This window comes from Ostrinia furnacalis, unplaced genomic scaffold (genome assembly GCF_004193835.3).
Source record: "Ostrinia furnacalis isolate ACB-3 unplaced genomic scaffold, ASM419383v2 OfSCF7604, whole genome shotgun sequence".
Classification (NCBI taxonomy): Eukaryota; Metazoa; Arthropoda; class Insecta; order Lepidoptera; family Crambidae; genus Ostrinia; species Ostrinia furnacalis.
Window position 1 is genome coordinate 1,011,491 of NW_021137843.1, and position 19,013 is coordinate 1,030,503.

Genomic DNA, 19,013 nt, shown 5'->3' on the forward strand with positions numbered 1-19,013 from the left:
CCATCCCCCCACGGGAGCAGGTGGCGAGAAAGCCAGTACCTACAGCCGCAGTGTCGAGAAACAGTGGTGAGCACTTGTAGCCAAAACATTCCATTGAGTTGTGGTACAGTTACACAATGAAGTTTTCCATCCTCGTTGTAATCAAGTCTTCCATTTTCCCACGGGAGCAGGCGGCGAGGAAGCCAGTACCTTCAGCTGCGGTGTCGAGAAAGAACCAGCAGCGGCAGATCGATCGCGACAACATGGTGAGGACTTGCAGCAAAAACAAATGACGGCCTTTAAATTATCGTAGGCACTATGTAGGTGAAGTCTTCCATCCCCCCACTCGAGCAGGCGGCGAGGAAGCCAGTACCTTCAGCTGCGGTGTCGAGAAAGAACCAGCAGCGGCAGATCGATCGCGACAACATGGTGAGGACTTGCAGCCAAAATATTGACCATTGAGTTGTGGTACAGTTAATGAAGTCTTCCATTCTCGTCGTAATCAAGTCTTCCATCCCCCCACGGGAGCAGGCNAATAATTAACTGTATATTTGAATAATTAAAAAAACTAGGTACACTTTTTAAATAATTTTGAAATACTTATGACAAAAAACTGTAGCAAAAAAATTATTTTAGCTAATATAAACATTAACTTACTTCACCGTGTCTATTTTCCGACACTACACCTTTTAAAACTATTTGTCCAATTTCGAATTATTGCAACACTGAAGTTTATTAATAGGTAGGTACTTTAGAGATGGTACGATTATACAAACACCACTAGATTAAAGATTACCAATCGTAAATACAATAAATGCTTCTTAAAATTAAGTTATTATTTATTTTACTTTGCTTATACAACCCTGACGCTTGAGCTGCGAGGTAGATTAATTCTGAACACAAAAAATTTGCGCTCTTGTGAGCGTAGTAGTAAGGTGCGATTTCGAATGCACCATGTGCGTTGGATATTTTGCATTATTATTATTACCGTTAAAATGTCGGCATCTGATCCTACACAAAGGAGTGCAATTTCTGTTGCTACTATTATGTATTCTGTGATATTACTAGCAAGTGACCTGAAAAATAAATAGTTGGGTGTGTGTAATTTATTTTAAAAGAAAATACATTGTGTAGCGGTGAAAAGTTTATTATTTTATAAGAACGTATTATGTCAGAACACACTACATCGTATTATTTCGATTATTTACAACAAATCATAAAATAAAAGTAAGCGAGGCATATTTTGGTAGAAATTATAAATAAAATTTCCGAACTAACTTATTCTACGCTAAAACAATCGTGCAGTATCGTAACTATTGTTCTTACAAATGAATAGTATGGTTACAATAGTGGCAGTACCTACCTAAAAATCTATTCAATACAAAGCTAAATAAATTGTACATTATCTAGGAAACATTACATTGCTTTTTGTGGCAATTCATTCGACTAAATTACATTTTCTTACTTTATCTGCTGATTCGCACCAGTCCTCATTTCCAAACACTCCTTTGGTGAATTTCCTAACTTTTCCTCCTAACATAAATACATCAAAACGCTTGGTCATAAAATATTGTTGATATTTTGGACTTATCATGGGTACACGACAACTTGACAACGCGTTTCAATTATTGGGTAGTTGATACTGGTTGATACCATCAATCAATTTTAATTCTTTTCATGAACTGACAGCAATACAATGACGTCACTTGTGTACAAACAATTGACTACTGATTCGAAAAATAAAAATCTAATTTTACAGTAAATTAAAAGCTAACTCAGGGGAGTTCAAGGTTGAAATAATGTTGTTGTTTTAAAAGAAAGGAGAGCCGGAAGAATGGTATCAACTAGCCAATAATTGGTAGAATTTAATCTAGTCAAAAATTCAAATACTCTCAATCATCACTACACTAGATGAATTATATTCATGCCCTTAACATATTCTTAACAAGCAACTTGCTTTAGTCCTGTATCATAGTGTCCCGATATAGTATACATTATAATAAAATATTACCTAATTCTACCATGTTTTTGGTAGGCTCCTAGCTTTTGCGTATGCATTTACACACCTACATTATACTAAGAATGTTTTACTGTGTTAAAATATGTGAATACGAGTACTTTGATATAAGATATTGCATATGATTATATTTTATGTACATGAATAATTGGTTTACTGTAAACGCAGATTTCCATTTATTATGAATCTTTCAAAGTAAGAAGACTCAAAAAATTAAAACTGTCCTACAAAACGTATTATTGTTTAAAAATGGATTTGGCAAATAAAGACAGATTTTACTAAAATTATCTAAATATGTCCATAAAAAATTGGACAGTTTGAATAATACTACGCCATAAAATAAATAAATACTTAAAGACCTTTTATTTATCTAAGACTAAACTTTCCAAAATAAATAAACAGTGGGCTATCTTACTTAGGTATCTATCGGTTTTAATTAGTATAATGACGTTTAATTATACCAGTCGTACACTATCAACTATGCATGAGCTATAATCTGAAGCCCGTATTCACAAACGATGCTTGCTTAAGTGAAGCCGAAAATGGAACGCACAGCGTTGAATAGAGCTCTGTGATTGGTTCATGTGTCACCCTGTGCGTCCACGCGCACTGTGAGACCTCATAGTAATGTTTGTGAATACAGGCGTGAGTCTGGTATTATGATAGAGCAAAACTAGATTCAAACTGAATCATAGACTAACGATTGTGACTTGTATTTCAATATTTAGATCAATCATAAGTTGAATACAGGATTGTATGTAAACGAGGTGTGGATGAGACTTGCTTGCATCCTTCAAAGGACCTTTATTGGGCACGTCTGATCAAAGATAAAATACTTTGCCGACAAAATAAACAAATGAATGTATTAATGTCGAATAATGTCAAAATGCATTATAATTATTCTCGCAAAAAGTAAAAGTTTTTCACACAGATTACATACATTTGAAATACGTATTTTAATAGTTTATTAGATTTCACGTTTTTAAAATTTGTATTTTAATAACAAATATACAGATACGAGTAAGTTGTCTATCATTCAGGATACCTATTCATTCGGCCGACCAAAGTCTTTAAGATATGAAAGGAAATGTAGAGTCACGAACGCTCAACTGGTTAAATAAGCTATTCATCTATCAATATTAATTGTGATGATGCCTTGTGAACTCTTCATAACTAACAAGGTAAATTAACACTTTAAAGCCCATGTTCCAGAGTATTCTACAACTAAACACTATTTTTATAGTGCACTCTACTACGTTATTGCATTGCTATTTGCATATTATTTAGTTATTACATAACGTATTTAACTAATCCCAACTTCCCAACTATCCCAACTAATATCCCAACTATCCCAACTAATATTATAAATGCGAAAGTAACTCTGTCTGTCTGTCTGTCTGTTACGCTTTCCCGCTTAAACCTCGCAACCGATTTTGATGAAATTTGGCATAGAGATAGTTTGAGTCCCGGGAAAGAACATAGGATAGTTTTTATCCCGGTTTTTGAAATAGGGACGCGCGCGATAAAGTTTTTCTGTGACAGACAAAATTCCACGCGGGCGAAGCCGCGGGCGGAAAGCTAGTTAAAACTAAACGCCTTTTTTTTAAACTTGGAAGATAACTAGACCTTTTTTATCGGCAATGGTACAGATTATACTATCATTGTTAAGTTGTATCGTGCCCTATATACGTCATGTTAGCTTTGTGAATGTATGTATGTTTATTTAGGTTTATTGAATAACAAGCATGTTTTTCATACATCATTCATAACATGCCTTATTTTAAAAACTTATACATCACTACAACCTATTCTATGGACTGAGCCAAAATAAATATCTACTTATGAATTTGACATTGGGCCAACTATGATCGTATAAACTGGATATAGCTAATATTAATTATTAATACAGGATTTGTTATTTCAAGTAACTATAATAAGGTCTATTATGTTATTAATATTATTTTTATAAGTTATTAATTTGTGTACCTATGTTTTTGGTGGAGTGCTTTTGTATGAAAAATGAGAGAGAGCAAAAATTGTGATTCGAATTAACTATTTGGTAGAAGTAATAAAATTATCAGTAAAATAAATAACAAGATGAGCAATATTTTTAGCCAGGTAAGAACACACATAAAATCCACATAATCATAATTCACCACTACGTTTGAAGAAAATTTGTAATTTATTATAATTTTATGTAGATTAATATTTTTTTTATTGATTTTTCGATAATGATCTAAAAAATTAATTTTTTTTTCAAATGTAGTCATATTCTACATAATATTTGTCTTTAAATAATTAACTAATTACGATGCGATTATTAAAAAAAAAGGTATAGTACTCTACTGGTCATCTTGTAGTCTAATATGTGATATAAATGATGATAGAATGTAGTTATGTATTATTTTAAACGATATTATCATTATTTAATAAAGGAGAACAGGCAAACCTGCATGGAAGACGGTTCTGACTTTAACTAGAAAGTGAAAAGACATTTAAATAAAGGGAAAGTTGCAAATAAAATAAACCAAGGCATTCAATCCACAGCCAAAAATTATCCATCTGAAAATTAAAAATCTAAAATGAAGTCTGTAAAGGTAACCGTCGAATATTCCAAATCTAATGCAAAAACCATAAAAATAAAGACTATTGTTGCCTGTTATCCTTTCCATCAATATTATCAAAACGTCTAAATTCTATGCTACGAATTACGATTTTATCTTTATTATTTATAATGATATAATTTGTGCGTCCAGCCATTTTGTTTTTTCCAACTCGTCACGCGTTAAAATTACATTTAATAAACTTAAAAATAATCGACATAATTTAACACATAATCGTTTCAGTTCCGTCACTGTACCTAAAATATATAAAATAATTTAAACTTATTAGCAAAACATATTATCATCAGTTTTAATAAAAATACATTTGATTACGTTAACGTATCGATACGAACATAATCGAACAAAAATTGCTTTAAAATATTTACATCGTCGCGTCCATCGTACGAGTACTACGAGTACAGTTCGACGAGATTAACTTTATACCTTAATGTATATGTTAATTACTTTGCAGTCCTTGAAATTAATTCTAGAAACAATACATGCGTTTCATCTTACAGCCTAGGCGTAAGACAAGACAGTGCAACTACCTGCCGGAGAATATGTTGATGGAGTTCGACGTTGTCCTTTTGCGAACGAGTATGGCCTCAACTGAAAAAAAAACAAACGTATTATTTGTAGCGAACTGTCCTTACAACTCTACATTCTTTTACAGGCCGAATTTTTCAAGTTAACCACTTTAGCGATAGTGGCCGAATTTTTGCCACCATATTTTGAACTTTATTGAGATGACCAACCAATGAAAAATATTTTTCTCTATACCAGTTAAAGGGCAAATCCCTATCTTTAATGGATAGATTTTGGTTGTAAAAAATTTTCGAAACAAAGTTACCTACATAAAAACGTTATTAGATTTTTGCAAAACAATTTTTCCAGTCCAGCAGGAAAGGATGGTTCCTTCCAAATCCAAAGATGGAATTGTCAAAAATTTCACCAACCTCAACTCTGTACTACACAGGGGTGGCCAGCCACATAATCTCACATTGAAATTCAACTGTCAATAGTGTCGCCTAAGGCCTAAGGGATAAGCAGAACCGAATGGGTGGAAATTACAAAATACTATTTTATTCTTCTAACATTAAATTACCTATACTACTAATTAATTCTTGACACATATTCACCCCATAAACGTTTCGCGGGCGTCATTATCGGTCGCACAGAGAAATTGGTCATGTAACTAACATGTTGTTTACCTTTAACACATGTGTAACTTTCCACCACGTTAGTGCGTTATCGGTAAAATTCATGTTCAGATGACGTCGGTCAAAGCCAGCAGAACGCACCGACGTCGTCACGGACGTCATTTTAGGTAGGTCAGGGGAATTGGTCATGTTGTTGATTTCAAGTGCAAGTAGGTATTTAGGTATTTCGAGCGATAGCTGAACTCGGAGGTTTGAACTCAACATATAGGCTTATTGTTCGACAGAATCGTTAAGATATTGTTCCACCAGTCTATCAGCTTTGACTTACAGGTATGAACCCGTAGCTTTGATAAAGTCGTATGGGACTGTGACCTGTATCTATGTATTTTGGGCTTGCCTAACCTGTCTTTGGTCGACAGCTCTCAATTTGTGGCCTATAGTACATAAGTGTAGTAAAAGTCGTATGGTCCTACTGCCTCTAGATTATGTGACTTTTGTTAGTGATTAAAATTTTATAAAATGCCCTTTCTGTCCTGGTAGTCACTAGGCGTAAGGAAACCGTGCGACTTGTACCCATAGGAAAAATAGAGTTTAACTACTTAGAGTCCTGAAGCGTGAGCGGCCTTGATGGTCTGCTGTATGACTGCGAGCCAGCCTGCCCGGTCTTCGTGCGTGGTGGCTGCGAGGCAGTACGTCCTATCAGAAGTCACCAGGTGGATCTATAGGACGGTTCTATGTAAAATGGACCTTAAGAACTTACTGTTGGAGTCCTGAGGCGTGAGCAGCCTCTTGATGGTCTGCTGTATGACAGCGAGCCAGCCTGCCCGGTCTTCGTGTGTGGTGGCCGCGAGGCAGTACGTCCTATCAGGAGTTACCAGGTGTACCCACAAGACGGTTCAATATAAAATGGACTTTAAGAACTTACTGTTAGAGTCCTGAGGCGTGAGCGGCCTCTTGATGGTCTGCTGTATGACAGCGAGCCAGCCTGCCCGGTCTTCGTGGGTGGTGGCCGCGAGACAGTACGTCCTATCAGGAGTCACCAGGTGGAAGGGAAACCGGGCTTCTTTGCACCCGTTGCCAGTGTTCGACACTTTGATGCAGTAACCATTTGATTCATGGCCTGAAACAAAAAAAATATTTTTATTTTTATTTCTTTCCTTGTAATTCTAACATTCTTTAGGTATTGGTTGGTAAGAATAAGGCATTAAATTCGCCTTTTGTACTGCTTTTTTGTGTGTGCAATAAAGTTTTTAAATAAATAAATAAAATAAACACCACTACAATTAAATACACGAAGAAATTCGTTTCAGTTTGTTTCCGGTTAGGTAAGGATAAAATAATTAAATTGACTATAGTAATTCTGATTGCTCTGTTTTATAATGAAATTAAGAATAATTATTAAATTCTATTTATAATAATTCTAATTACAATGGGTTATAATTATCTGTCACCTACTTGAGTAAAAATAAATGTTAATGACGCAGTTAGCGCACTAACCGCAATATTAGGTGAGTGCTTTCATAATTTCCTGGAACTCGAAATAAGGGGGATAATTTCTAAAATAAGTTTACTTATCAAGCTTTCCTGGCGAATTTAGGTATAAAAGGTATGTTGAATCACTCGCGTAAAGCAAAAATACTGTCCGGACATGCCAATGCTTAATATAGCATCATCTTCAAGTCTGCGGGAGTATATTATTATTGAAAATATCAGGTGACGATCTTAGTCGTCTTTAAAGCTAATTTTATTTAGTAATCGTTTTTATGCATTTTCTATGCACATAAAAGTTGGTTTAGTGGGGCAGATGGAACACTATCCACAATTCCATGAAGTAACTCATAAAAATGTCGAATTTCAATTATCCTTCCCTCCTAATCATCACGTTTTTGTTATGCTTTTCGATATTTTATCAGATAGTTCACCTTAAACAGCCAGTAAACCTAACCTAACCTACCTAACATATACTTATTATAACACAACATTGGAATCTCCAAAACGGCATCCGAAAAACATGGGCAAGACAATATTTCAATGCAAAATAATCTTACCGACAAATATTTCTCCTTTCGGATACGCGTCCAATGGCTCATCGTGGTACATCAGCTTTCTGTTGTCGAGTGTGAACCACCTTCTCCTGTGAGCGTCTGTGAGTTTGGGTCCTGTCTTCCAAAGCCAGCCCTCGCGTGCGAAGTCTTTCGGTAGGCGGAGGACCAGGTCTGATTGGGGGGTTGAAGGAAACGCCACTTGGAGGAGGTGTAGTTGGGCGCAGCGGATCGCTGTGTACCTGAAAGATGATTGAGGGTTAGCTATTACAAATGCCAAAGTTGTCATAGTACTTTGAACTTTATGAGCCTTCTGCTAAAGAGTAATTTGTAGTGCACAACTAACATTTTCATTAACCTATCTAGCTAAGAGTAGGTTCACTACAATGTAACCGCGATCGACGGGGATCGAACTACCGTACCTACCGTTGATTAATTGACTTTACAGTCAGAAGTCGAACGTACAGTTATTGTCACCTCAAATACAACCTTAATTTTATGAAAGCGATGAAACGTGAAACAAACTATAAAGTACCTACTTTTTTTCTGAAAACACCCTTAAACAAACTCAAGTTTCTATCTGGCCATCTGACGAAGGGTAAACGTATGAATCTATAGTCAAAGAATACTTTAAATCCTATCGCGCTGCGCGCAGTTATTATTTAAGTGCTAAAACGCTACTAGGTATTAATGCAATTACCAATTGTTAATAACTTCTGGCTCCTCATGGTACACATAGATGTGTCGTGTGGAGCCATCCTTCATAAACGTGAGCTGCATAGAGTTCATGTGACCTATCTTCGACGGCGCAAAGCAGACATTCAGTTCCGAAAGCTTCAGGATGCCCTTTGGTTCTTTGTTTTCACGAACGTGGTACCTGGAGATAACGGAAAAACATATTAATATATATTTACATGAATTTCTTATAATCTACGCAGATCGTCTTCTCTACAGCGTAGCAAAGCTGTAAAGATTAAAAGGACAGACTTGCGTGTGGTTCCATTCGATAGACATTTTATGGAGCACTTTCCCCCTAATTAAGGAAAAACAATCACCATCATATAAATACCTACTCCAAATATATCCTGAAACATTCATATTAGTTGACAAAAGCAGGACAATGCAATGAGGTGCGATGATAATGTGGCATGATTAATTAAGTACAAAAAGGGTTAAATTACTCGCAATTTTTCGCCGTGTTTCCGTAAGTCGTGACGTCACCGAGGTAATCGTCACGTGGATCATTCGAATGTCGTTCTTACCTCCATCGACCAATGTTTTTGACACGGAGACGATCGAATAACCGATCGAGACAACTCGCGGCACGGCCGCAGCCGTCGGAAGCTTGGTGATACCTAAGAACCAGTCCGGATATGTTTAGGCGAAGCACAGAAATGCGATTTGATCATGCTTACAGTTAATTCAATGTACCTTCAATCAAAATTGCTTAATTAATAAAGAACATTCTTAAATACGTCAAAACCTGCATCCGCATTGCAGAGGTTCATACGAAGGGTGTAGACCTCGATGCATCTAACCGGGACATCCAAGTCCATATTTGTTTATAATTAGATGCGGATTACGTCAGTGTGGGTAAGGTCTGATCGGTTTTCCTGTTTTGTACAACTGTGTAATTTTATTATGATGATAAACACACAGTAACAACTCGGAATGCCTACTCCTAACACCAATTAAGTAACTAAACACAATCCAACAACTATTTGTATGTTGTTTTTAAATGTCTCTTTCCGAAGTGTACTTTCAAAACAAGTGACGAAGAGTAAATAATGCTGATGAAATGTAACGTAAATAGATTAGTTATTTTTAAACACGGAATATGCAACAAAATATTGTTTTCATTTTGCAACATTCCGCAGGTATTGCGTAATAAAAAATCCAGTATAAGACTATAAGAGTAATTGTGGAAATTAGAACAGATTTGCGAAAACAAGTACAAGTCACCGTCGGCAAATTTTCGTTACGTGGTCGTTGTAGATAGGTAGGTATGATACGACAATATTTGCTCAAGCCGCTTGACGTACGCGCAAGAAGAGGTGTGGAACTTTTAAGTCTACGTCATAAGTTTACCCACTTGTCACGAATCCGAATTTATCACGTTATCGCACACGTATCACGAAATTCGCGCTTATCAAAACTCTACGTTACTACAATTGACTTTTCCCGGCGATTTCATCAGCCACTGATTTAGATAGAGTTGTTTTTATATCATTAAGTATATAGTTCTTTTCAAAACGTTTTTATGCTACGGCTTTATATCTTGTAGCTACGTTAATTAAAACCTTAAACGCGTGTTTTACACAATTGGCAATATTCTTTTATAGTCATCATGAGTTGTTTGTTATACAAGTAATGCCAAGGTGTATTTCCTACGTGTCATAAATTGTATTTATGAAGGAAACATACGCCTAATGAGTGACTCTTTAAAGTGAATATTTTATTTCAGAGACCGTTTCATGGTTTCTAATCATTTAGGTACAATTTCAAATGCGTAATGAATGTACTGGATGAGTTATGGACAGCTGATTTGAGAAATAGCACATAGAGACATTTAAAGCATTCACGTGTTATATTGTATGAACAATCATGTTAGTTATTTAAAAGCGTTGCTATGAATTTGGAAGCAGCTTGAGAAAAGTTTACTATTATGATATTTCCTAAAATATTGTCTCCTCTAAAGCCCTTTTAAAATACTGAATTTTAAAGTATGTAAGTACCTATATTATTTTACAAAAAAACAAAAGTAATAATGGAATTAATTACCAAATAAACAGGGCGAATAGAGCAAACATTATAATGCAGGCAAATAATTGAACTTCAACAAACTATGTCTTGATGACGTCATAGTTATGCAGTTATGCGCCTGTTATTTATTCTATTACAACAAACTATTTTCTAACAATTATCAATGCAAATTATCATAATTAATTGTGTGGTAATGACGTAAATTGAGGCATTGCAAGTAGAGTCATAAATTCATAATTTACAAAACAAATGAGTGTATTTAACAAAAGAAATCTAGTATTGGTAATATTGACCTGATAACTAAGTTAATTATACTAATAATAAACTAAGTCTAGTGTGTTGATCATAATAAAGCTAGAAGAAGCATTCGAGTATTGAAATAACGAAAGAAGGATGTAAGCTAAAATAAATAACAATTACCTTCTAGATCATATATGATGGCAATAAAAATACTAATTGACCGTGATCAAGGAAGGCAAAATAATCGAAAATCGAAATACCACCCTAATCCCTACATAAATAAGTTGTGAGTCATGCGACACTTACTTGAGTGTGTCTTCGGTCTCGTTCAGTACAAATTTCCTGAGTTGGTATCTGCTATCTTCTTTCCCTCTCTTCATCAGAAAACCTTCCATAGAACCAGAGAGATAGCTCTGCCGTTCAGGATGGCAAAACTCCTCTCTTTCATACTTCGCACGTATCCACTGTTCTATGAGAACTCTGTAATGAGAACGATGACGGTGTTATTTTCGTTTTTGCAATCAATATTCACCCGATTGGAATTCCTAAGGTTCATTACGCTGTTTTTATCAAAATTCCAGAATAGATTACCTCGTAACGGCGATTTGGAAGTAATAAAAACGGATATCGATCCACTATTAAGCATCATAACAAAAAATCTCAATCGCGCTATCTGTATCAGTCGTTCGTGGTATGGTGTTGGTGTCGTTCTACGAATGCACGTAGAGATAAGCCATCTAGGTCAAGTTTTGATAAATTTTAAGTTTAATGTTGTTATTTGGGAACGTGTTTGGTGGGTGCCCAAACATGATATTGAGAAATTGCATTTTAATCGTACTTTGACGAGCGTGTTCCGGACTCTACCGCTTACGTCAAGTTTAAAATCCTATTGAGACTACTTTAAACTTTAAAAGGATTGAAATTTAAAAATCGCGACATAATAAAAATATGGAAAAGCTTTGTTTTTTAGTTAAGTCCCAACTCCCATTCCACCCATGCTAAAAACAATACAGTTATAAAGATAAAAATCATAAACGTCAAGGACTTTTGAAGGCTTTCTGGGAAAATCCCGAAAATAAAAACACATTTAAAACGTTACACAGGTAATTCCAAGAACCATAAAAGTAGGTGGGTAATTGTTTTTGATGACTTGCCCTTTCGTCGAGTACTTAACACAAACAACTTTTTAGGTACCTAAGTAAATACTACAACATGGTTTAATTGTGTGCCGCTTACTTTATCAGTTTTGTATAACATTCCTATAATACAAGGGTTTTGTTTACCTTTTAAGATAACATTCAGTAGATTGTTTAATGGATATCTATAAAATTTACTTTGTCATCGACGAGAATGAACAACATCCAATTCGATGTGCGCTTTTAAAATAACTATTTACTGACTAAAATCAAAATAGATTACAAGCTGCTGAGCAAACTTTTAATGTGAGGGAAATTATTCTCATTTATAGCTCTAGGTTACAAAACTTCAAATAAATATTGTAAATACAGTTGCTCAAAAAACGCCTGACGAACGAAGCTTCGGGCAATCGCTAGTACCTACCAAAGTTAGAAAATCCGTGGGTGTAAAGAACTACTTGGAACATAATATTACGAGCTTTCCAAGAAAACTTCTTGGTACTACCTATGCTATCGTGTCTTAAAGGAATACGGACTCACTGTGGATCGCTCTTCGTCGGTCGTCTGTAGCAGGGTGGCACTCGCTCCTCGTATTTGTTTTTGGCGGCGATGTTGCCGACCTCATTCATTCTCTGGACCTGCGAGTCTTCCCAGCGGTCCAGGTTGAGGTGCTTGACCTTGCTGATATGGGCGCCCATGCCCCGGTGGATGCTGGCGCAACGCATGCAGATGAAGATGCCCAGGTTGTAGGACGCCCAGTCCGGATCTGGGGACAGGTTTATTTTGTAAAATCAGCTAGTTAAAGCTTTAAATTTAGGGTGGATAGAGCTGTGTTGTTTGTGGTTAGAGTATATGACCCCGTTTCCACCAAAGCGGACACATCTCTTTTCACTGGTTATTCAAATACATCTTCTCTCCTCTCCGATTTGGTGGAAACCGGGCCCTAGAAGCAGATTTTTTTCTTTATCGGGATTTTGATCCTGATGTTACGCTGCGTAAGAAGAAGCAGCCTCAAACATTCTTGACTCTACATAGAGAGTGCACATATTCTGATTGAATAAATTGCTGAGTCATGGAGTAGACAAATATATTGATAAGTTCATAACGAAGTCAAAAGAATGTTGCTAAAATCTTCGCGTTATCTTGGCCGTTAAAGAACATCGACCTTAAGAGCGTTTACGCGAAGCGCGGCGTTTCAAGGGGCATCAATGGAAATGATTCGCGCGCGGCGTTTTTTAATAGTTTTCAAATGTTTATAGCAAAACAATAACAATGAATTAAATATAGTTTCAAAGTAAATATTTTAAAGAAGATGTTGTTTTATTATATTCAGCTATTTTTATGTTGAACTAGCTTTCCGCCCGCGGCTTCACCCGCGTGGAATTTTGTCTGTCACAGAAAAACTTTATCGCGCGCGTCCCTGTTTCAAAAACCGGGATAAAAACTATCCTATGTTCTTTCCCGGGACTCAAACTATCTCTATGCCAAATTTCATCAAAATCGGTTGCGAGGTTTAAGCGGGAAAGCGTAACAGACAGACAGACAGACAGACAGACCGACAGACAGAGTTACTTTCGCATTTATAATATTAGTTGGGATAAAGGAAGAATATTGGTGAAAAAATCACTTTGATTTTTGGGTATTTCACGTTCTTTTAATTTGTGATTTTTTATTGTTAAATGCTTAAATCTAAAAATTTTCTCAGATAACTATTTGCCCAAGGATCTATGCTATAGGATTTAAATGTTTGTTAAATCGTTTTCACAGTATTTTTATAAAAATTTCAGCTTGTAAACTGACACTAAAGTGGAAATTTACAAAACCTGTGTGGACTTATCTTGATAGAATTCTTAAATACTAAACTAATCGCAATATTTTCTCAATTAACTATTTAGACGACGAAATTGCCTAACTATTTATGCCTATAACATATTTGTAGTATTACTTGTTAATGATTGTAACGAGTTGAAAAAGTACTGTTTTTGCGCCAAACGGCGTAAACGCTCTTAACGAGGTGGATATAAAATTTTCCTCACGATTGCGGTTGGTTTTATGTCTGGAAACAGTCTCCAAAGTTAGCTATTTCTTTACGCTTCTTTATCAATGGTACAATCCAAGAGTTGAAGTGTTAATAAAATGTCAATTGATTGACTAGGACAATGACTCAATAGTTTTGTTCTTATCGGTAAATCAGAATAACGTAATACCTAATATGCAAACACAGTTGCGCACTGCGTTTACGAGAAATTCGTGACGTCAATCACCGTCATCTATGCTAATATTGTAGAGGTACACACGTATTGTTTGTTGTAATCTATAAATAAAAAGGTAAATCCCAGTATTGTTTCAATATACGAGTATTTACTACGACTACGGGCCTAATAAATAGGCAAGGGGTAAACACCCAGAGGTCTGATGCTTAAAAACAAAGAAATGGGTTTTGTTTAAGGAAATATTGTTTTGGTTAATAAACAACTTAAAAGAATCATTTTTCCTCACTTCGCTAGTGTAGAAAAGTGTGAACTTGCCTATCTAGGATACATAAATAATTTAAAAGTGTTGATCACTTCTGCTGGCTCAGCCGCGGCCGCGAGGAAAAGCCTATTAGATCCATTGTAGATGAAAATATTGCGTGAAAGAATCGAACGTTTCTATAAAAACACATTAAAGGTAACGGTCGCGCATTACACAAAGACCGCGATAACGATTCCTATTCTTACTCACGCCATGGAGAGAGCAAAGACGTCATGCCAACGCATTTACCCCATTGTTTGGCAAATTAAGAAATATTTTGCAAAAAGAGTTCATGGCCGTCATTTTCCGCTAATCGTATTCAACAGAGAAACCCTGCAGTTAGGTAATTCTGTAGAATATTACAGTAAGTTATTAAACTTCTGAAATACGCAACTAGGTAGTGTTATTAGCAAATTTTTAAGGTCAACAGGTCTCTTTCAAAAACTTTTAACTACATATCTCTTTCTAAAATAGTGTATTAGTGAGGTCTCTAAAAATCGATGGTACCTACCTACTACCCAATTTAAATAAATATTCAATGCATACAATAGTGAATCGTACTGCCGTTGGCATACCTACTTATGAATGAATTTGATTGTTGTTTTGCCCCACCACTAAAAGTGTACGTCGCGGTGGCCGCCTCGAAATAGAAACCAATGTCCCCGCTGTGTTTAACAACACTCTCATTTCACATACAAGGATGTAGGTAATCTTACACTAAGTAAGTAGCTAGGTAATGTTGGGAAACCCAAATATTCTCGAGGAAAACAGGTGCTTAGAAGTTCAGAACTTTTACATTTCCTACGGACTGTCCCACTTTAAACCCCGTCTGTAAGGTTATGAGAACCAAGGCGAAACTGCCCGAGCATTTAATAAACAGTCGCAGTTAGTTGATTAAATAAGCTATATTGTATCATGTCTAACGAAGAAATGGCATCATAATAATCATGAATTTCTAGTCGATTAGTTAGATGATTAACCAAAAAACCCACAATCTTTTTCAAGCCTGAAGCAATGTGTGACTCATAATACTTATTGACTAAAGCTCGGTTTCCACCAAGAGGAGCGGAGTGGAGAAATGTTTTGAATAACCAATCAGATTTTATTTATTCAGATTAAATGAAATTGACAAGAGTGAAATCTGATTGATTATGTTCATTATCGCTCCGCCTTGGTGGAAACCTGGTCTTATTGTGCGTTGGGTGCTGAAAAAAGCTCCTGAATTCAGCAAAAGAAAACACGTCCAGTGCCTCATTTATAAGTTCTATAATTTCCACTAAAACCATAGCAAAGATCACATTTACAGTAACCTAACTGAAGTTACCAGCTTTTAGGATCAATTTCAACACTTGGGTCGAAAGTTTAGAGCTCTACATACGTCTGGTCGACATTTAGACATTCGGTATCCTGAAAACTTTTAGCCATTGAACTAACAGGCTAATTTAGCCATCCGGCTGCGACACTACATCCGTGTATAGTTTACAAGCACGAGAGCACACCGACACGACGTCACACTCACACGTAGACAGTCGGCCTCTGCGCTGGTCGTAAATAACAACCGTGTGTTTTGGTCATAATAGTTAATACTCGTGTAGGTGAATCTTCGCTAGGTATTCCGAAGTCGAGCCGAAACTTGTTTCGGTGAGAATACTATCGTGGATATTCGCGAATATGCCAAAAATAACCACGAAATTGTTATTTATTTTGGGCAAACGAACGCGTGATACGATAATGGCAGTGTCTGGAGATCACGTCAATATTTTACGACACCTAATATTAAAAGTAATGCGACTGAAAACAAAATAACAACTTGATATCGGATATTTACCAGCTACCAAGAGCGATAAATAATACCTACAAAGAACCAAGATTCCAAGCACTGACCACAAGACAAACCTATCAATTGCTAAATCCTATGCGGTTACAGAGTGGTTTACTTCACAGAATATCTTATGAAGCGAATATCCTATTATGTGTGGAAAATTATTATAAAATATTAAGTAAGTAGAGTTCTTTTTCTTGGAGTAAAGGCAATTATAGATTATATTAATGACCTATAATCACGATTAGATGCTTCTGAGTATGTCATTCAGAAAATGTACTTAGAATCAGACACGGATTCACTTAATCAGGTCTGAAATTAATGTAGAGCTCACTTTTTATTTGATAAGTGAGATAATGTTAAAATCATGATACCGAATTAAAGGCAAACTTGTTTCCATTTGGGAAATGTTTAAAACATACATAGGTAGGTCTATAAATAATTTATATTAATGCGACTAGCAGGTAGTCACAATACGGAGAATGTTCATAGAGCCGCGAACCGATTGCTATGAATGAAACGTAAAAAGGTAATCGTAGGTTGCATTGCACAACAATTATAAACAAGAAACCATAAGTAATTAATGTTTGATTTTACGACCATGTAACCAATTAAACTCAAATCATGAAGGCGTTACCAAAGTAAGATTTACATTTATATCTAATTTACACGTCACGTGCGTTTGCTTTGACGAAAACAAGCGAGAATAGATTAAACTACACGAAAGAGAGATTTAATATTTATAGGTTTTTAATGTTTTGCATCTAATAGCGATTGGGTTTCCTGTTATTCGACTTAGGCTTTCCTTTTAATAGATATTTTCCTACATACTCTACATATTTGTGTGTAACGGTAATTGGGTATAGTTCTTGCAACTCACGAAGGCGATTGAGCTTTACTTTTGTGTGTACGTGTACATAACGATAGTGTAATGTATATCAAAACTTTTGAAAAACAACAGTAGAGAGCCACCATACATGTAAAGCTCACTCGCCTTCGTGAATTGCTACAACTATAATCTGTTTATGAATCATAATTTCAATGCTTTCGATGCCCTTTGCTACATGCACAACTACCTACTAACAAACAGCACTTGTTTATTAATAGCTCTACGAGAATTGTATTGGAAAGGAGCTTATCGCTCGACTAAAAACATTTCTTTGGAATAGCTCACAAAAGTCAAGGCGATAAACAAATGTCGAAAGCAGTTCATAAACTATCCGGTCGCTATGACTCATGCAGTCTCATAGGAAGGTTTTGACGCCCTACATGACTCTACACTGCACGTAGGCCGATTGACTAACTAAATGGAAAGTAGAAAATACATAGAAGTAGGTAGATAGGATGCGCATTATCTCACAAACAACAACATGCATGTGTCATCTGTATTATCCTAAAAGATATGAGAATAATAATTGTTGGTGACTGCAGTGACTGGTTTAGTTTATTTTTGTTCCTGATGTTACTTAATCTGTGATCAAATGCAGAAATACCACAATTTCAACAAAGAGACCCTTGAAAATACCATAAGCCCGCTTTGTTAGGTAGTTTGCAATACGCGTCTCTCTATTCAGGTGCGACCTTTTTCGCAACCGTACAAAAAAACCATCATTGTGCTTGATAGTTTGCTAATACGCAGCAGGTAGGTAGTAAAGATCACAGACAGGCGACACAGAATTAGGTCACTCTCTCACCACCCACTTCTGTAACTAAGTTTTAAAATTATGTCAAAACTTTCGGCACGCTTGTTTTTGTTGCCTCGGCCAGAAACAGTTGCATGTTGTTGCATCATTACAAGGGTCACATTTGTTTGGTGGGCCATTTGTTAATAGATAGAGTCTCTCAATTTGTTAAGAGGAGTGTTCTATATTGTTTAGCTACTTCATAACGCAAGAAAAAGTTTTCTAAATAGGTTCGAAATCAACAATTTAAAACGAAATTTACGACTCTACCTTTACAAGGCATGAAAATACTACGCTTCATACGTAGTGCGTACATTAGCTACGCAAGTAGATGCCTACCTCAATGGTGCAGTAAAGTTGTAGAATGTAGAGTTAATGAACAAACGCAGGTAGCAAGCGTAATGTTTTACAATACAAACATTTCTGACTCCGTAGTTCGGCACATGTTGGTCACACAAAATCAATTTTTAATTAGCGTAGGAACCTCAGAGCATCATAACCGGAACAAACACCAATAAAGTAGATACCTTCTTGAATATTTATTACGTATTATTGTTTGGATGTGTTTGAATCAATCCATACTCAGTTACTCCACGATGATTTGTTTTCATTGAATGCATTTTACGTTGAGGTCACTGAACTTCAGAGCATGGACGCACTTACGCCCCCCGCCTATTCACCCCATGCAAATACCACGCTTCACAAGGAAAACATTAGCACTAAAACGGTTTACAAATCACATTATATCACGTACCATCGGTTCCACAATCCGCACACACATTATTTCCACTTCTCCTTTGCAACTCCTGTAACAATCTCTCGTTATGATCTACCATCGTGGAACTTTTGCATCAATAATGAAGACATGCACGCCAGGCTAGCGTACGTCGCCACTCGAAAGTCGAACGCTTCCAACGAACGCGCTCTCCAACACTGCGCGAGGGAGCGAGCGCGAGCGAGACTTCGACCGACGTGCGGCGAATCGGTTCAACAAACGCCATTACGTAGTAAAAATATTGCCTGTTTCATTCGCACATGACAGGTTGCGCCTAGAA

The 19,013-nt window shown here is 36.1% G+C and overlaps 1 protein-coding gene across 2 annotated transcripts; it reads right to left on the reverse strand.

Annotated features, from left to right (window-relative positions):
- Positions 1-4,266: 4,266 nt before the first annotated feature.
- Positions 4,267-18,914, reverse strand: LOC114365584 (arf-GAP with dual PH domain-containing protein 1). Of its 2 annotated transcripts, XM_028322190.1 has the most exons (8): positions 18,713-18,914; positions 12,481-12,706; positions 11,111-11,284; positions 9,064-9,156; positions 8,502-8,678; positions 7,808-8,043; positions 6,685-6,879; positions 4,267-5,208 (listed from the first exon to the last, which is right to left on the reverse strand). In XM_028322190.1, exons 1-8 carry the CDS (start codon positions 18,792-18,794, stop codon positions 5,144-5,146), a joined length of 1,248 nt encoding a protein of 415 aa, XP_028177991.1. In that variant the 5' UTR covers positions 18,795-18,914; the 3' UTR covers positions 4,267-5,143. The 2 variants fall into 2 exon arrangements, with proteins under 2 accessions (XP_028177991.1, XP_028177992.1); XM_028322191.1 differs by lacking the exon at positions 9,064-9,156 and having other exon boundaries at positions 4,268-5,208; positions 18,713-18,913.
- Positions 18,915-19,013: the final 99 nt, after the last annotated feature.